The sequence below is a fragment of the Leucopleurus acutus genome (genome assembly GCF_964270905.1).
Source record: "Leucopleurus acutus genome assembly, chromosome: 4".
Classification (NCBI taxonomy): domain Eukaryota; kingdom Metazoa; phylum Chordata; class Mammalia; order Artiodactyla; family Delphinidae; genus Leucopleurus; species Leucopleurus acutus.
Genome location: NC_139146.1, coordinates 117,450,227 through 117,469,778, shown reverse-complemented (window position 1 = coordinate 117,469,778; position 19,552 = coordinate 117,450,227). Strand labels below are relative to the sequence as shown.

Below are 19,552 nucleotides of genomic sequence, written 5' to 3'. Positions count from 1 at the left end.
ACAGAATCACTGCTGAGGTTTTAAAGAAAGGTGCTGAAAGACTAACCCAATTCCCTAGACTACTAAAATTCAAATGAGAGACTTGCCCATAGTCAGTCAGTAAGTGATTAAATGGGATAATACATGTAAAGTGCCTGTAACCGTGCCTGGCACAGAGCGCTATCCATTAGTTGGCTATGATTAACCCCTTCGATCAGATATTCTAGCTGCAGGCTCATAGCACCCCACACACTCGCTGCCTCTGGATTATACGAACTGCTTTGAATTGATAATCAAGTTTAAGGTTTTCACTTGTGTATGGCATGTCTGTTAACTCTGAGTACGATTTTAATGTACATTCTCGGATTTGGCCGCTTGGTGCCCTTTTAGCTTTAAAAAGGAAACACCGCAAATCAGTATTTTGGGTTCAGTAAGTTTTTCTCGGTGTTTTTTTTTTTTTTTTTTTCCTGTTACAACTGCTACGTATTTTGATAATAGGAACTCCTTTACCTGAAGAACTCCCTTACAGGTCAAGGTGACCGCAATCCTTCCCGTTTCACGTTACTCGAAAAGCTCCGACCAACCGGTCATCCTGCTGATGTCACTGCGCATGCCTGCCTGTGACAGGACGCTCGGGAATGACGTCAGGCCCCCGCGGGTCCGCGCTCTCCGGAGCGCCATGCTGGGCGCGTCAGGCACGGGGCTCGTGCGGGCCCTGCGGGCAGGGACGCAGGTGTGGCTGTGGGGCTCGCGCGGCCGCTCCCTCACCTTGCCGCACGCGGGCCGTGGGCTACACGCGGGAGACTGGCGGCCCTCAGCCGGGCGGGGACCGCTCGAGCGGCGGCCGAGCCTGCCTGCTGCGGCGATCGTGAACTCGGCGCCCCGCCCTCTGCAGCCCTACCTGCGCCTCATGAGATTGGACAAGCCCATAGGTGAGTGTGGACGGATGTGGCGGTTCGGGGGCTGCGGGCGCAGTGGAAGTGAAGCCCGAAAGCCGGGGCTTGGCCGCCAGGTGCCGAATACCGTCAAGACACCCGAACAGGGCTATCTCCGAGGTAACCGGCCGGCTGTCAAGCCTCTCTGAATCCTGAGCACGTGAGCTGGGCAAAAAATTCGCTCGTTCCACAGTCCGTGTTTAAGTAGTGAATCGAGCAGAAATTCCGTACCCGTATCTCTGCATTTGCGCAGATTTACAGTGTGGAAACACTTCTACGTTCATTATATTTCATCCTTCCCATAATCCCAGAGCAAGTAATTGAGACGATAAAGACGCTGAGGAAATTAAGGCTCTTTGGCAGAGCCAGACCAGATGATGCTGAGTTTTTTTTAGCTCTTTGCCCTGCACCATCCGTCACACAAAGATTTAATTCATTTGGATGCTGCAGGTACAGCATTTATGGACTACTTATCAGCTCACAGTCGCCTCCTAAGGGAGGATTTTGCTGAACTTCCTATTTAAATTCACCTTTCTCCTCAGTCTCTCTTTGCCCCCCATTTTTCTTCATAGCATTCGCCACTAGCCGTATGCATTTATTGGTTGATACACTTCTCCAGTACAGTATAAGCTCCACTTATATGGGACTTTTATATCTAGTGTCTAGAACAGCCTAGCGGTAGTATTGAATGAATTAAGTCCTACAGCATTGCGTAGCCTTAGGGCTAGAAAGAGCTATGGAAACTTTGTACTTTCAAAGAACTCCCAGTCTAGTTTAAAAAGTATTGTGTGAGTTGGAGAAGATTCGGTTAATAGTATTATGTATGTTAAGAAGATACAAGCCTGCTTGCTTTGGTTCTAAATAAGGTGACTGCAGGATTTTTCAGACAACTTATGAATAGTACTATCAGAATTCATTCAGCAAACATTTTTTGAGCCCTTACTGTATGCCAGGAACAATAAATTGACAGTAGTAGAATTCCAGGTTCAATACTTCTTTACTTAAATTCTTCTTTTGTGGGGTAATTTTATGTTTATTGTTTTATTTTGTTGAATTTTGATCTTGTTAAAAAGTGGGTTTCGTTGTTTTTCAGAAAGGATTACAACTTCCTACAACCATGTCACAAACTACATTATTTCAGGAGGTTTCAGCAGGTAGCACTTTTTCCACTAAATTGGTGGTATAACTGGTTTTACCACGTTTATGGCTGAAACTGCATTTATGTTTTCTTTTTTTTTTTTTTTTTTAGTATGTGGGCCTCTCACTGCTGTGGCCTCTCCCATTGCGGAGCACAGGCTCCGGACGCGCAGGCTCAGCGGCCATGGCTCACGGGCCCAGCCGCTCCGCGGCATGTGGGATCTTCCCGGACCGGGGCATGAACCTGTGTCCCCTGCATCGGCAGGCAGACTCTCAACCACTGCGCCACCAGGGAAGCCTGCATTTATGTTTTCTTGAAGACAATGTGTAATTAGTGAATGAATCTTAGCCTCAGTTTACACAAGCTCTTTGGTCTGCCCATCACCTCTCAGAATACTTACTCACTTTATAATCTCCCAGAGAGTTTTTACTTTTTCTATAATAAGTATATCTTTCTGAAACCTATTGTATCCTCCCACCTCTGCATCTTTCTTCATGGGAGAGAACAGAATGAAAGTGTCATAGGGGAGACCAAAAAATGTTGGTGAGAATCAGGAGGGCAAAAGAACAATAAGAACTCATGGGTGTTTAGAGCTTTAGGTATCCAGAGTGATAGCCTGGAGCCAAACTGCTTGGATTTGAATTCCAGCTCTGCCATGTTTCTGCCTGTGTGACCTTGGACAAATTACTGTCTCTATGCTTCAGTTTCTGTGTTTGTTAAATGGGTATAATAGAAGTTGTGCCTATCTCATAGGTTTGTTGTGAGAATCAAAACTATTGTAGGACAGCACCTGGCACAGAGTAAGCACTATGAATTTGTTATTGTTTTCATTATCACCATTATTAATATTGTCATAACAACTCTAAGAGGTAGATGATGTTCTTTCCCCTCTTTTGTAGATGAGGAGCGCTGAGGCTTCAAGTTTAATATACTTTAGTGTCTAGTGTCACTTACTAGGAGCAGACATTGAACCTTCACTGCAGGAACCCTCCTCATCTATAGGGGTGCCCTGCAGATTCCTATCAGTGAATACGGTACCTAAAATGCAGACTTACAGCCAAGGAAATTTTGACACTGACACAAAATGCTATAGGTGGTTACACATCTTTCTCTAGAATTCTTTTTTAAATGGCGCCTTCATTTCTACTTGTACCAGGAAAATGCCTGTGAAGTAGTGATCTTTTTTTTCTGTCAGGGCAGGATCAGCTAGCTACTCCTCTGTCCCTCTGAGCTATACTGATAGGTCCAGGGAAAAGGAAGTGGTTAAACCCATTGTGTTTTAACCTCTTCGTGCATCTGTTTCTTCATCTGTAAAATAGGAATAATAATAGTGCCTACTTTATAAGGGTGTCTTTGAGGATTAAATGAGTTTGTATATATAAAGCATTCAGAACACTGCTTGACATTTCACAAACATTTAGAAAATGGCATTGTTGTTATTGTTTTAGATGGGACACACTGAATATGAGTCTGCCCAGGACAACCTGAATTCAGGTCTAGACTGGTCATTTCTGATTTTTAGCCTCTCCTTGCCTTGCCTTTTCTGTGTGTTTAAGCCCCTTTTGGAAAAGCCTTCCTGAGTTTTTCCTACTCCATCCCCCGTTAACTTGGGTGGCATTGTTTTATGCCTTTATAGCATCGTGTACTTTCCCTGTTGTTGAATTGATCTATTTCAGTGTTATTTATTTAACCGTTTCTTCCTTTTGCTTTATAAGCTGTGTGAAGGCAGAAATCAGCCCTCACTTAGTCACCATTGTATTCCCAGTTCCTGGAACAACTCTGGTACAAAATGTGTGCTTTATAAATATTTGCAAATGAATAAAGCTTAAATTTAATGAAGCTTAAACATAATCATAATGACTTTGTCATTTGACCATTTTTGTACAGGATCTGATTTTTCTTTAGCCACATGTCCTATTTATTCCACTTTTTGAGGAGGAAGAAATTATCCTCTACCCTTCTAAGTTAAGTCTAAGAATTAAGTTGACATGAGACAGATTAATAGGAAAAAATCGAACAAAAATTTAATAGCATGTGTGGGTGAGAGAGACCCAGGAAGACTGAGTAACTCACCAAAATGTCCAAAATACCCTCACCTTAAATATCTTCAGCTAAAGACACAGCAGGATATTGGGGGTAGTGGTTTGGGACTTAAAAGGGGAGGAAGGTAATTCACTGGAGATAGAAAAGTAAATGTTTGGTAAACGGTCGTCTCTGGTCTCTAGGCCCTATCAAGTTTCCCCACCACACCTAGCCCATATTTTTGGCAGATATCTGATGATAGGTCTACTCTGGTAACATTCTTGAAAATGTTCTTGAATCTTCTGTTTCTTAAAAATAATTGGCCTAAATTAATCCTCATGCCAAAGGGACACATTTGTGGGGTGGCACTCTTATATTGCTAATATACACTCTTATATTACGAATAGGAAAGAAAAGCTCAGAATTTATCTAATAGGTACAATATCCAAACATTTGTTGAAAGATTTTCTTTTGAAAATAAGATATCTACTACAGGTCATATGTGAAGGCTCCTATCCCTACAATTTATTTGGTTTTAGCTTAATTTCATCTAGTTTATGGGCTGAGTACCAAGAACTAATCCCATTTGTGCATGTAGTAGCAAAATATTTAAAAAAAAACAGTAGGTTAATCCTTCTTTCCCCCCCAAACCATTTTATTATATTGTATTAACAACAATAAAGAAAGTTTTATTAAAGTTTTTTGAGGAGGTAATACATGCAGATGATACAAAATTTAAAAAGGTGTAAGGGTATAGAGTGAAAACTAAGTCTTCCACCCCTTTTTCCCAACCAACCAGTTTTCTTCCCCAAAGGCAACTCTCAGTATCAGTTTCTAATGTTTCCTTCCTGACATAGTTTATGAACATACATTCAGATGTATGTATTTGTTTTATATGTGTATGCATGTGCGTATACACACACACACACATACACACACATGTGTAGGAAAACTCTTCAGCTTACCCTCCATAGGAACTGGAACATTTGCAACCTCATCAGACATATATGACTATCCAGCTCCCCAGAGTATGTTGTCAGCCTTTGGGTTGTGCCAGTCTGCTAGGTGGAAAATGTTATCTCAATGTAATTTTCATGCGTATTTATCAAAGTTGAGTATCTTTTCATTGGTATAAGAGCCATTTGTATTTTTTATTATGTTTTTTGTCCATTTTTCGATCAGGCTTTTGATCTGTCTTCAGTTTCTGGGAACCCTATATATTAGGGAGAATAGTCCTCTGTTATATGAGTTGCAAGCTTATTTTCCCAGTTTTGTCATGTGTTTTTGACTTTGTGTTCCTTACTTCTTTTGGATACAGCATTTCAAACAAATGAAAACAGCTAACTTAATTTGTACTTTTTTTGTCTTTTTATTTTGCTTAGGAACCTGGCTACTGTACCTGCCATGTACTTGGAGCATTGGTCTGGCAGCTGAACCAGGTTGTTTTCCAGATTGGTACATGTTATCCCTCTTTGGCACTGGAGCTGTTCTGATGCGTGGAGCAGGCTGTACTATTAATGACATGTGGGACCAGGACTACGATAAAAAGGTAGATTCGTCCCAGAAGGGAACAGAGAGGCTCCTCTCAATTCTGCAGAGTAAGATGGTGGCATCACTTTTGAATGCCACATAAAGCAACAGGATCATTTAGCGTCCTCACTGAAATCCAGCGTAAGAAGTGCCAGTATCAGTTGAATAGCTGGTGTTGCAAAGTGCGGTGTGCTTCCTTTCTCAACAGAGGAGCGGCCATGGGGGCAAGGTGTGTACATCATTTTTACAAAACGAATTAGAATTTGGAAGGCCAGAGAAAGGATGTTGGGAGTGAAGGTGAAAATTCCATTCTGAACCTTTGGGTGTCTAAAAGAACTGTCATCCCTTCCTTTGAGATATATGGTGGAGCCATAACTATTCGTATGTAAATCAGATCTTAATTTAAATGAATCAAGGCAGCCCTATTAGCATTTGCTATAATTATTTCTTTTAAAAACATAATTTTATTTTTTTCTCCTTAGAAAAATAATACATGTTTATTCTGAAAAATTCAGACAGTACAAAAATAGAAAGGATAGAAAATGCAAGTCTTCCTTATCACCTCCCCCAAGCCCCCAGAAAAAACTTCATTAAAAGTTTGATACATCATATGTCTCTAGATTATTTTCTATGCATGTTCTAATGCATGTGTGTAATTATTTCTTTGTTCTTCAATAGACCATTATTTTCTCAAGGGAATGGTCTGTCTTGTTTGCCTTTTATTCCAGCAGCCATACTATAACAAGTATAAAATCATTAAATGCTTGAGTAAATAATCAAGTAAACGTTCAATTTATAAGAAATCCAGGGTGAATTATGTGAAGTAAATAATCATGTGACACTCACATAAAGTGAATAATCTTCCCTGGTTTGCCTTTCATATAAGTCTTAGTTTTCCTTAAGCAAAGCACACCCATAATGATTTTTAGCTTATAGAACAGTGTCACATTAATAATTTTTAAATTCAAAAACATTTATTGAATACCTACTATCTATGAGACACAGTGACAGGTTCTAGGATTGTGTGGATGAAAGACAACATTGCTGACTTCAGTTTAGTAGCTATCAAGAGATGGTGTCCACAGGGCACTTACTGCAGACTACCTACCTTACCGTAGCATAATGCAGGGGGTTAGAGAGAAGTTTTGATGGGGTGAGGTGGGGTAAGGTGACTTTGGAACTATGACAGACTAAGATGGCAAAAAAAGCCTGGACAGGAGGGTGAAGGTCACTCTAGGCAGAGGAAACAGCAGACACAGAGGCATGGCTGTGAGATAAACTATATTATGCTTGACAACTGCAACTATGTGGTTTGTGTGTGGCTGGAGGGTAGGATAGTGGCAGAGTGGCAGGTGATGCATGTTAAGGCATCTCTATGTCTCGCTGACCATTGGGATGCTTTGATCTATGCCAGGAGATGCGTACTTTCTTGTTTTGGGGGTTTGCACATCCTGGTCAGTTTTTCATCTGCATAACCATATGAATGAGGCTTCTGGCCAGTATCACTTCAAAATAACTATTGAACACATTTAGAGCAGCCTAATGTCAAAATCCTGGTTGTGATATTGTACTGTAAAGTTTTGCAAGATGTTACCCTTGGGGAAAACTAAATAAAGGATACATAGGATCTCTATATTTCTTATAATACAGAGATTTTTTTTAAAAAAATTGCATGTGAATCTACAATTATCTCAAAAGAAGTTTAATTAAAAAATAACATAGGACTTCCCTGGTGGCGCACTGGTTGAGAGTCCGCCTGCTGATGCAGGGGACGCGGGTTCGTGCCCCGGTCCGGGAGGATCCCGCATGCCACGGAGCGGCTGGGCCCGTGGGCCATGGCCGCTGAGCCTGCGCGTCCGGAGCCCGTGCTCCGCAACGGGAGAGGCCACAGCGGTGAGAGGCCCGCGTACCGCAAAAAAATAATAATAATAAAAAAAAATAACATAATCAAACCAACCAACATTTTCTGCTTTTTAAATTAACGAAATAGAGCCGTTTTAGTTTTGTCTTAAGTGATTTTTATACTCACTAGATAAAAGGGAACTGATTAGATATCTTACATCTCCCCTGTGCCATTTTTCTCTGATTAGAGGAATCTACAGTCTGTGGTGACATACAAAAAAGCACTTAAATGAGTATTGTATAGCTATGGTTTTGCTAACATGAATTTTAAAATGTTATGAGCATCTCTTTTACAGAATGGGTTAAAAACCTTGGTCAAATTGTAATGCTTACCTTACATTTTCTTAAAGACAGTATGTTTATGGCTGAGGGTTTTGCTTAATATGTTAGATGACTAAGTAAATTGCTAGTACATTAAGTGGTAAGTGAATTGCTATTAGGTTATTTGGGTTAACTGTGTTTTGTTGATGTATGTAATCTGCTAGTCATGCGATCAACATTAGGTCCAATAAACATTGAAATAATATCAATGCACAGCTATTAATGATTTGGTTTTGTAAGCTGTGAGCATTCTAGTTTCATAAAAGCCACATAGAATATGTTTTTTGATCATCATATTGCATCGTTTTTATTCTTTTGATGGAGTGCTTGTTTTTCACCTCTCGAGTTTAGCCAGGCAATTACCATTGTACTGGAGGGGCAGTGTAATTTTGTGGTTAGTACTGTGGTTGGTGGGACTGGACTGACTGTGCTACCTTAGTATCTGTGACCTTGGAAAGTTACTGAGCCACTCTGCCTCAGTTTCCTAAAACTTAGAAATGGCAAGAACTTGTGAGTGGCTAAAAGAGAGTTGTTACAAGGATTCAATGATGTGATGCATATATAGCTCTTAGATTATTAGCATTCAAATACTGGCAGGAATAATCATAATATCCTAAATCAAATACAAGAACATAAATATTATTCCCACTTGAAGCTACAGGGACCAAATCAAGGATGAGATATCCAGTTCTGGCACTAAGCAAGATGAGTCATTACAGTTTTTGACAAACTGTTTTATTGCACAGTGAAGCATGCTATAAATTGGGTCAGCAAATTTCTTCTGTAAAGGACCAGATAGTAAATATTTTAGGCTTTGTGGGCCACACAGTCTTTGTTGCAACTACTGCACTCTGTTACAGCGTGAAAGCAGCCACATACAATATGTAAAAAAATGGGTGTGTCTCTTTCAATAAAATTTTATTTGTGGACACTGAAATTTGAATTTCTTATTTTCATGTGGCACAATACATTACTATTTCTTTGTTTATTTTCAACCACCAAAAAAAGTAAAAACCATTGTTAGCTCATGGTTCCAACCAAAAACAGACAGAAAGCTGGATTTGGCTCACAGGCCATAGTTTGCTAAACCCTTGCTATAAATCATACAAAAATATGTTATATTAATTATAGTTAACATTTATTGCATCAGGCATTGCATTCACTCTGTAAGGTACGTGCTATTATTACGTCTCCCTCTCTTTCTGTTTTTCCTTAAATAGGTAAATAACCTAAGCCTGAGGGAGGTCAAGTAACTTGCCAGAATTCACACAGCCAATAAGTGATGGAATTGAATTCAAATGCTAGGCTCTCTAATCCCAGATCCTGAGTTCTTAACTTCCAGCAATGCTGAAAATTTTGGTTATGCTCTTTATTTGTGGTTGAATTTAGAATAATCACATTTCATGATCTCTTGGAAGGAAAAGAACAATATATATTATTTGTTCACATAATTGCTCTACCTGTATTCTTACAGTGAGTTTGCCCTTTATATATGGGTGCAGTTAATATAAGATTACAGCCCCATTCCTACGTAGACTGGCAAAAGCACTCCCACTTTCAAACTCAGATAATCTGTCTTCTTTCTTCATGTCTGATATCTGATTGCAGTGCTTCCCATACTCAAAGCATTTACATGATATCAGCCTTATCTAACATGCTCTGCACTTTCCTCTTTCCTGAGAATTCTTATTATTTTTGTCCCTCTTTGCTCCATGGAAATTGAACATATACTTGCTAAGCTGGATAGGTAAATAGTTAGATTACGAAATTGCTTTGTTTTGTTTGTTTGGAGATGGGGATAGGAGATGGAAAGAAAGAGGAATGAATGGTGGGAATTTTTAGTTCTTTTCAATGCTATTTTAAATAGAAGTTTTGATTCATGGTAGTACTTCCAATGTTCACCTTTTATTCATATTTCTGCCTTAGTACGTACCATGGGCCAGTCTCTTGAGTAAATGTTTAAGTAAATGATTGAGTTATTCCCCGATGCTAAGGTATCTGTTTTTATGTTGTTAAGGTTACAAGAACAGCAAGTCGCCCAATAGCTGCTGGAGACATTTCAACTTTTCAATCCTTTGTTTTTCTTGGGGGACAGCTGACCTTGGCACTGGGTGTTCTTCTGTGTCTGAATTACTACAGGTACAGTATATGTGTTTTTCATAATCATGTAAAAAATCTTTCCTTTGACATAGAAGTACATATAAAATAAAATAGAAATATCTGTATTACAAAGTTGTTTATTACCTAATCAAGCATCTGTAAAGTTAGCAATGTAAGTAAGTCACCACACAATGTAAAGTCAAGAATGCTTTCAGCCAAAGGAATGAAGAGATCAGTGTTTCGTTTATTCTGCACCACCTCCAGTACTTGCACTATGTGTTCCCTAAAGGACTCAAGACACTTTTCCTAGGTTTTCTAGGTGCATGCGTGGGAGTGTGTGTATATACCCATTTGTATAATTTTATTTATCCTGGTAGTATCTCTGAAGCGTTAGAGGCAGAAGTGATTATGCTTACTTTTCAAAAAGAGGAACTGGGTCCTTCCCAGAGTCGTATTCCTAATCAATGACAGAAGAAAAAAGAACTCATACTTCTTAAACAGAGACAAAATTAGACATTTGTGTACCAGATGGCTGCTTACATAGTGCTTCAATAAGACAAAAAAGAGGAGTTCAGCAAATAAGCATATTTTATAGAGACTAGACTTAATTGTATATCTTGTTCTGATAGCTTCAGTCAAGTGAAAACACTTTGAAAGGTTATTCCTGGAGGGGTAGTGTTAAGTGAGCTGTGAGCTTCCTAAAAACATCTTATCTGACTGTCATCCTTTCATAGGTACTTTGTGACCTTATCCTCTTCTAGAGAAGTAACCCCTTGTGCATATAGGGAGGGATATCTTGACTCTAATTCTCTGTTAGGACATCTCAGTTTACTAGCTATCTTAATGTTTGAAAGCAAAATTTAGGCAGCAGCACATGGGGAGTATTATGTTGGATACTGGGGCCAGATGCCTTAGGTTTGCTTCCTGGCCCTGCTACTGACTAGCTGTATAACAATTGGCAAATTACTTTCTCTCTTTGACTTTAGTTTTTTCATCTGCAAAAAAACAAGTAGAATAAAACTACCTGCCTCGTAAGGTTGTGGTGAAGGTTATAATGAGTTAACATATGTAGAGCAGTTAAAACAGTCCTAATACATGAAAGCAATATATGTGTTAGCTAGTCTTATTTTGTTTCATTGTTTGTAACACTTAAGATATTTTCTAATCACCCTTTATGTTAATTAAAGTCCAGGAATAAACGTCTAGGAAGAGAATTTTACAAAAAATACAATTTAGATAAATCATTTCCTTATTAGTGTTGCTGTTGTTGTCTTATTTACGGTTTTTTTTTTTTTTTTTTGGCGATACGAGGGCCTCTCACTGTTGTGGCGTCTCCTGTTGCGGAGCATGGGCTCCGGATGCGCAGGCTCAGTGGCCATGGCTCACGGGCCCAGCCGCGCCGCGGCATGTGGGATCCTCCCGGACCAGGGCACGAACCCATGTCCCCTGCATCAGCAGGCGGACTCTCAACCACTGCGCCACCAGGGAAGCTCCTTATTTACCGATTTTTAAGAGATGGTGATATTAATCTTTTTCATGTTTTTTCTTGATTTCAGTATAGCTCTTGGAGCAGCATCCCTACTTCTTGTCATCACCTACCCGCTAATGAAGAGAATTACATACTGGCCTCAATTAGCCTTGGGTGAGCTTGAAATAACTATAAGTATTTCCTTCAGTACCCTCAAGCTACACTTTTATATATACTATCAATCAATGCATGTGTGTGTGTGGGGTGTGTGTGTGTGTGTGTGTGATGTGGCAGAGATAAAATGTTAAGTCAGTCATGAAATTTTCCAAACCAGGAATAGATTTTCATGTTTTAATGGAGGGCAATTAGCCATTTTTATTGGCTAAAAAATCTTGGACATCTGCTAAGATTATCATCATTATTATTTTCTGAAATGCTCTTAAAAATCTAGGTATGTCATGAAGAAAGAAAATTAGCCCCTTGACTTCACTGCTCTCTTTAGGTAGTTGATCTAGATGCCCTGAAGATTTTGGGGATTGGAATAGAAAGCACTCTGAGGCAGGAGAACAAGAGTTGAAGTGTGTGATAGCTTAGCTCCCTTTCTGGGAAGCCTTCCTTAAACTTACCAGAAGAAAGTTAGCCAGTCCCTCCTGGGCTCCCATAGCACTCTAATGTGACACTTACTCGTTTCAACAGCACTAATTCAACAGGAAGATATTGAGAGCCTACCCTCTCTTCCCATTAATAAATTGTAAACACCTAGAAGATAAAGCATTCTTTATATATGGATGGTGCAGCATCTAACATGGTGCTTGGCACATCACAGGTATTCAATAAATATTTGTTGGAAGATAGGTGGGTAAGTCGAAACCTATTGCAAAAATATCTACTCCTAGACTTTTCTGTTCTATTCCTAGAATAGAGTATTAAGAAAACTAGTATTTTTACTTTAAATATTTATTGAAACCCTGACTTTTACTTTGTGCCAGGAATCACACCAGGTACTAGGAAAATAAACATGACTGAAACACATTCATCATCTTGAAGGAGCAAGTCCCTCAGATACCTCAAAGTCAGTGGGTCCCAAACATCTCAGAAACCCTTTTTCTCCTCCTCATTGCCTGTTTCCAGTTGATGAAGTACCTCTCCTCTGTGGTCCCACAGAGCATGCATGTCAATGTACCTGAGGGACTTGCAGGTGGAGATGTCTAGCAGGCAATTCAGTATCTAGTCTGAAGCTGAGGGAAGTGGTTAGGCTTACACATAGATATTTAGGTGTTGTCACCATGTGGAGTTTGTTTACAGTCCTCAGAGAGGGTGGACTTGAAGAACAAGTGTTCCTGTCTAACTCTTGTTTCTGTAACTTAAAGGGGAAATAGAGCAATAATGGAAAAAACACAGGAGTTTGACTCAGATAGGTCTAAGTTCAAACTCTAGCATCTAATACTATTTATTATTGGTGCCAGTCATCATACTAGGTAGGATAAATGTTGTTCTCCTGAAACCTCCTATTTATCAGGGAGATATTATTCTTTCTGTTAGCTCTGTTATTTTAATTGTTATTTAACCTTTCTGGTTCTGTTTTCCTTTTTTGTAAAATGTAGCTAATAACTACCACATGAGAGACTTGAGAAAATTTAAGGGAGAAAACAGCATACACAGAGCCTAATACATAGAAGCATTTAATACATGCTGATGCCTCTCTCCTTCCCTTTGGAATTCTAAAGTACATTTAGACTTTTCTCCTCTTTCTGTTTCACTAATTATAGGGTTGACTTTTAATTGGGGAGCATTACTTGGATGGTCTGCTGTCAAGGGCTCCTGTGATCCATCTGTTTGCCTTCCTCTTTATTTTTCTGGAATTATGTGGACTCTAATATACGATACTATCTATGCTCATCAGGTAAAGAAATATTCTTTTTCATAACTTTGGCTTAACTGTTATCATTTTTTAAGAACTTTAAAAATAAGTACTAAATTAAAGGGAAAGATTTTTTTCTTTAGGCTTTTAAAAAAAATTGAAGTAACATTATATGTGTCATGTGTACAACATTATATTTTGACTTCTGTATACACTACAGCATACTCAGCATCAAAAGTTTAGTTTCCATCCATCACCATACCATTGACCCCCTTTACCCATTTTGCCCTCCCCCTTCCCCTTTCCCCTCTGGTTACCACTAATCTATTCTGTGTATCTATGTGTTAGTTTTATTTTGTTTGTTTGTTTATTTCTCTCTTTCTTTTAATATTCCACACATAAGTGAAATCATAGTGGTATTTGTCTTTTTCTGTCTGACTTACTTTACTTAGCATAATACCCTCAAGATCCATCTATGTTGTTGCAGTTGGCAAGATTTTATCTTCTTATGGCTGAGTAGTATTCCACTGTATGTATATACCACATGTTTATCCATCCATCTGTTGATGGGCACTCACATTGTTTCCATATCTTGGCTTGTAAATAACACTGCAGTGAACATTGGGGTACATATATATCTTTTTGAATTAGTGTCTTTGTTTTCTTCAGGTAAATATTCAGAAGTGGAATAGCTGGACCATATGGTAGTTCTATTCTTAACTTTTTGAGGAATCTCCTTACTGTTTTTCCGTATTTATATTCCCACCAACAGTGCACAAGGGCTCCTCTTTCTCCACATCCTTGTCAACACTAGTTATATTCCTGTCTTTTAGATAGCCATTCTAACAAGCATGAGATGATATCTCATCGTGGTTTTGGTTCGCATTTCCCTATTAATTAGTGATGTTGAACATCTTTTCACGTGCCTATTGGCCATCTGTATGTCTTCCTTAGAAAATTTCTTCAGGGCATTCTATTCATATCCTCTGCCCATTTTTTAATTGGGTTATTTGTTTTTTGGTTGATGAGTTCTTTATATATTCTGGATATTAACACCTTACCGGATATATGATTTGCCAGTATCTTCTCCCATGTGGTAGATTGTCTTTTCATTTTATTGATGGTTTCCTTTGCTGTGCAGAAGCTTTTTAGTTTGTTGTAGGCTCATTTATTTATTTCTGCTTTTGTTTCCCTTACCTGCGGAGACATATCCAGAAAGATATTGCTAAGACTGATCTCAGGGAGTGTACTGCCTATGTTTTCTTCTGGGAATTTTGTGGTTTCAAGTCTTACATTCAAGTCTTTAATCCTTTTTTTTGTGTGTGTGGTACACGGGCTTCTCACTGCTGTGGCCTCTCCCGTTGCGGAGCACAGGCTCTGGATGCACAGGCCCAGCGGCCATGGCCCATGGGCCCAGCCACTCCACGGCATGTGGGATCCTCCCGGACCGGGGCACGAACCTGCGTCCCCTGCATCGGCAGGCGGACTCCCAACCACTGCGCCACCAGGGAAGCCCCTTTAATCCATTTTGAGTTAATTTTTATGTATGGTATAAGATAGTGGTCTAGTTTCATTTTTTGCATGTGGCTGTCCAGTTTTCCCAGCACTGTTTGTTGAAGAGACTGTCCTTTTTCCATTTTATGTTCTTTGCTCCTTTGTTGTAAATTAATTGTTCATATATGGGTGGGCTTATTTCTGGGCTCTCAATTCTGTTTCCAATGATCTGTGTGTGTCTGTTTTTCTGCCAATACCATGCTGTTTTGATAACGATAGCTTTGTAGTATAATTTGAAATCAGGAAGTATGATACCTCCAGCTTTGTTGTTTTTTCTCAAGATTGCTTTGGCTTTTCAGGGTCTTTTGTGGTTCCATACAAATTTTAGGATTTTTTTGTTCTATTCCTGTGAAAAATGTTGTTGGTATTTTGATAGGGATTGTATTGAATCTAGATTGCTTTAGGCAGTATGGATATTTTAATAATTTTAATTCTTCAAGTCCATGAGCACGGAATATCTTTCCATTTCTGTGTGTCTTCTTCATTTCTTTTAACAATGTCTCATAGTTTTCAGAGTACAGGTCTTTCACCTCCATGGTTAAATTTATTCCTAGGTATTTTGCTGTTGTTGTTGTGATTGTAAATGAGATTATTTTCTTAATTTCTCTCTCTTTGAGCTCACTATTAGTATATAGAAACACAACAGATTTTTGTATATTGATCTTGTACCCTACAGCTTTACTTTATGTGTTTATAATTTCTAATAGGTTTTTGGTGGCCACTTTAGGGTTTTCTGTATATAAAACCATGTCACCTGCAAATAGTGATTGTTTTTCTTCTTCCTTTACAATTTGGGTGTCTTTTATTTCTTTTTCTTGCCTAATTGCTCTAGCTGAGAATTCCAATACTATGTTGAATGAAAGTGGCAAGAGTGGGCATCCTCATCTTGTTTCTGATCTTAGAAGGACAGCTTTCAGTTTTTCACCATTGAGTATGTTTGCTTTGGGTTTGTCATATATGGCCTTTATTATGTTGAGGTACATTCCCTCTGTACCCACTTTGCATGCAGCCTCTGATGTCACATGACTGTGATTACAACATTATATGGAAATGCTTACAAATAAAGTTGCTGGAGGAGACCAGTCAGCCAGATGTGAGTGTATCATCAGGACCTAGCTCTACTTAAACAGGAAGGATTTGATGGGAGAGGCAAGGAATAAACTGAGCCAGAAGTGAAATCTGAATGGATGTGGTTAGGTGGCAAGTGAGCATTTTTCCACATGTGTGATTTTAGCAAGATTGAAACTAAAATGTATAGGAAATTATTGAGATTTGAAAACTCAAGTAAAGAAGAGCTATGTGAAGAATTAGAGTCTGACTTCTAATTTATTAGTAAAAGTATAGTTGAAAGTCAGTATAGGGTCGTAAAAGTACGATGATATGTAGAAATAGGTCTGGAAGATAATTTTAGCAGTAACATTTAACTTTGATTTGGCCTGCACATTCATTTTTGATCAACTGTTTCTGAGTTACTGTCATGTTCTTTAAAAGACAGTTTCTCCTGGAATTAGATGGTAGTGATGGTTGCACAACCTTGTGAATATACTAAAACCACTGAATTACATACTTCAAAATGGTAAACTTTATATGTGAATTAAATCTCAGTAAAATCCAGGCAATTTCTTACTGCTTTCTCTTAGGACAAGAGAGATGATGCTCTGATCGGGCTTAAGTCCACGGCACTGCTGTTCCGTGAAGATACCAAGCAGTGGCTCAGTGGCTTCACTGTGGCGATGCTGGGGGCACTGAGCCTGGTGGGAGTGAACATTGGTCAAACTATGCCCTACTACACTGCTCTGGCTGCTGTAGGGGCCCATCTGGCTCACCAGGTTTGATCTTTTCCATATCTTTCCCTCTTTTTTCTTTGGTGTAAATTATAGAAATTATTTAAACAGGGCTTCCCTGATGGCGCAGTGGTTGAGAGTCTGCCTGCCGAGGCAGGGGACACGGGTTCGTGCCCCGGTCCAGGAAGATCCCACATGCCGCGGAGCAGCTGGGCCTGTGAGCCATGGCCGCTGAGCCTGCGCGTCCGGAGCCTGTGCTCCGCAACGGGAGAGGCCCGCATACCGCAAAAAAAAAAAAAACCACTCCCCCCGCAAAAAGAAAACTATTTAAACAAAATGCCCTTTGTGTTTACCAAGCAAGTTAATTCCTTAAACAACTACTTGGCTTGTACTGCCTTGAACTGCCCTTTCCCTGCCCCAATATGTCATATAAGAAAGCTAGCTGTATTATTTTAGAGAAATAATGTAAACCTAAACCTAGATATTTTTTTCCTTCTAATTTTCCTAGAATTATTTCTGATGTGTGTCTAGAGAAATTTGAGCAATGTCTTAAGGTTGTGGGTTGAGTTGAATTACTCTGAAAGCAAACTGGTCAACACAAATGTATTGTTTAAATGTGGGCATCTATTGATGGTTAGCAAACTAATCATTCATATGTTTGAGTCACACTGGCACAGGGACCAAGGCAAGATAAGACACAAAATGGGAAGATGTCAGAGTTCTGCCTACACAGTAGGAAACTGCCAGGATGTTCACCCAGCACCTCAGCCCCACTTGTTTATATGGCAGGTCTACATCACTGACTTCTGTAAAATGAATGAACTAAGTAGAATTTAATTAAATAGGTTGCTTGTAAATGGACTGTATTTTTGCATCGGTATTACTGTTATTTTCTTTGGACAAAATCGAGAAGATGCTAGTAAGCCTGTATTTAGATGATCTATTTTATACAGATCGGTGCATGTGTAAGCAGGACTTGCATAACATGGTATGAAGGAAACTAAAATCTGATGTCCATAAAGTAAACCACATACTATATCACCTTCATTGTTTTCCTCACCAGGAAAGCTAAAAGGTTTGAATTAGTGATTCTCCACATTTCACCATTTTCCTCTTCAGAATTTCTCAGCATCTCCTTTTGGTCATTACTCAGCTCCACGGGAGTTGTTATCATCAGTTGATTGTCTGGTTAGGATAATGGATGTTTAGCAATATTTAAGCGCCTGGATATTAGCAGAGGAAGGCAAAAATTATGGGGATAATCACAAATATAGGAAATATTTGGAACCCACTTTATATTCTGAATTGCCTTTGTGGTCCTCTGCCTAGTCCTTGACACAGTACTTTAAGATGGACATAGTCTTCTAGTATTTGGAGAAAGGAAATCATGATAATTTTAAGCCTGCAGGTCACATAATAAAGAATAGTTGAGGGCTTCCGATGCTTAAGTCCAGGGAAGCGTAAAATAGGGACATGAGACTTTCTCAGTATATTTGCAGGACAAGTGTGGAGAAAAGAGAGTATGTTTGGTCACTACCTGCAGATCTAGGATTTTAGGTGCCCTTCTCTATGTGGGGATGGGAGGGAGATTTTAACATGTATGGGGGTATTTTGGGGTATCATAAATAGACTGGGGAGGGACCACTACAGGCATTTAGTGAGCGAGGGCCAGGTACATTAAATATCTCTTGATGCAGTAGACAGCCCTGCACGGTAGAGAGTTGTCCTGCCCAAATGTAACTTGTTCCTCTGTTGAGAAACATTGCTCTGAAGAATAGAGCTAAACTGGAGAGTAGGAGTTATAGAGAGCAGATTTTAGATCAATCAGTTTAAGGAAGAATTTTCAAAATAGAATTAAAAATAGCATGCGTTGCCTCTCAGAGTGTTCGTGCACCCGTCAAGTGCAAGTTTTTAGCTTAGATGATATCCATTGAGAGATATGGTAGATTTTTTCTGCGTTGGAAAACAATCTGGGGTACATTAAAGGCTTCCCATTGCTTAAAATTCTATAACAAAGTGCTGTTATCTTCTTCATATTGATGTGTTTATTTGTGATGCTTAGAAGTCCATACTGAGTTCTAATATGGCATGTATTCTTTTCTTATAGATTTACACTCTGGACATCCACAGACCTGAGGATTGTTGGGATAAATTCACCTCCAACCGAACAATAGGACTAATAATTTTTTTAGGAATTGTCCTTGGGAATTTGTGGAAAGAAAAGGAGACAGATAAAACAAAGAAAAATATAGATAATAGAGTAGAAAATTAGCAAATTAAGTTTATCTGGGGATTTTTAAAACAAACTTTTACAAAATACTCTCAGGTCTTATTACCACATAACTAGATTTGAATAACAGTCTTACAATATATTAATGAATTACAAACCAGTAGATGAAGTTGTAGAGCATTTTTGCCTGGATTTTAGTTCAACTATGTACTAGTCAAATTCTTCCCCATCACAGAAACCAGGAACTCTTCAGGATTTGCGATCACCTGGAGTATTTAAGTTATAATTCTCATCTGCAGTTACAGGAATTACATGAGTTTTGGCACTTTAGAAAAAAACTTGATGTGTGTCTCATCTAAATGACTGTCTTTGTAGGAAAATGGACTCTCTTTTTAGGGCAAAATAAAAGCTGCTACAGGAAGTTGAGGCTTATTGTTCTTTGCGTTGACCTTTACTTACTGCCAAAAGCTGTAATTCAGGAAACCGTTCTGTTTTTTATATTTTAGGAGAATTTAAATCAGTAAATAAAATTTTTTACCTGTTGTACCTGTACATACTGCTGTTTGTTACCAACCCTGACATTTATTTGAGAGGTCTCTGTATACAACCATAGTGACCAGAATGGGCAGACAGTCACTAATGATGATTTTAATTTCTATTTATTTATTTTTTATCTCAGGTGATTGTAATTGATAGGATAGCGGTATGTTGGCTAGGTGTAGTAACTA

The 19,552-nt window shown here is 39.0% G+C and overlaps 1 protein-coding gene across 1 annotated transcript; it reads left to right on the top strand.

Annotated features, from left to right (window-relative positions):
* Window positions 1–577: 577 nt before the first annotated feature.
* On the top strand, window positions 578–19,343 carry COQ2 (coenzyme Q2, polyprenyltransferase; the record flags this gene model as incomplete). Its single annotated transcript, XM_082837822.1, has 7 exons — window positions 578–911; window positions 5,457–5,623; window positions 9,845–9,966; window positions 11,484–11,569; window positions 13,165–13,298; window positions 16,451–16,639; window positions 18,702–19,343. The coding sequence occupies 7 exons, from the start codon at window positions 578–580 to the stop codon at window positions 18,864–18,866; spliced, it is 1,197 nt and encodes a 398-aa protein (XP_082693948.1). The 3' UTR covers window positions 18,867–19,343.
* Window positions 19,344–19,552: the final 209 nt, after the last annotated feature.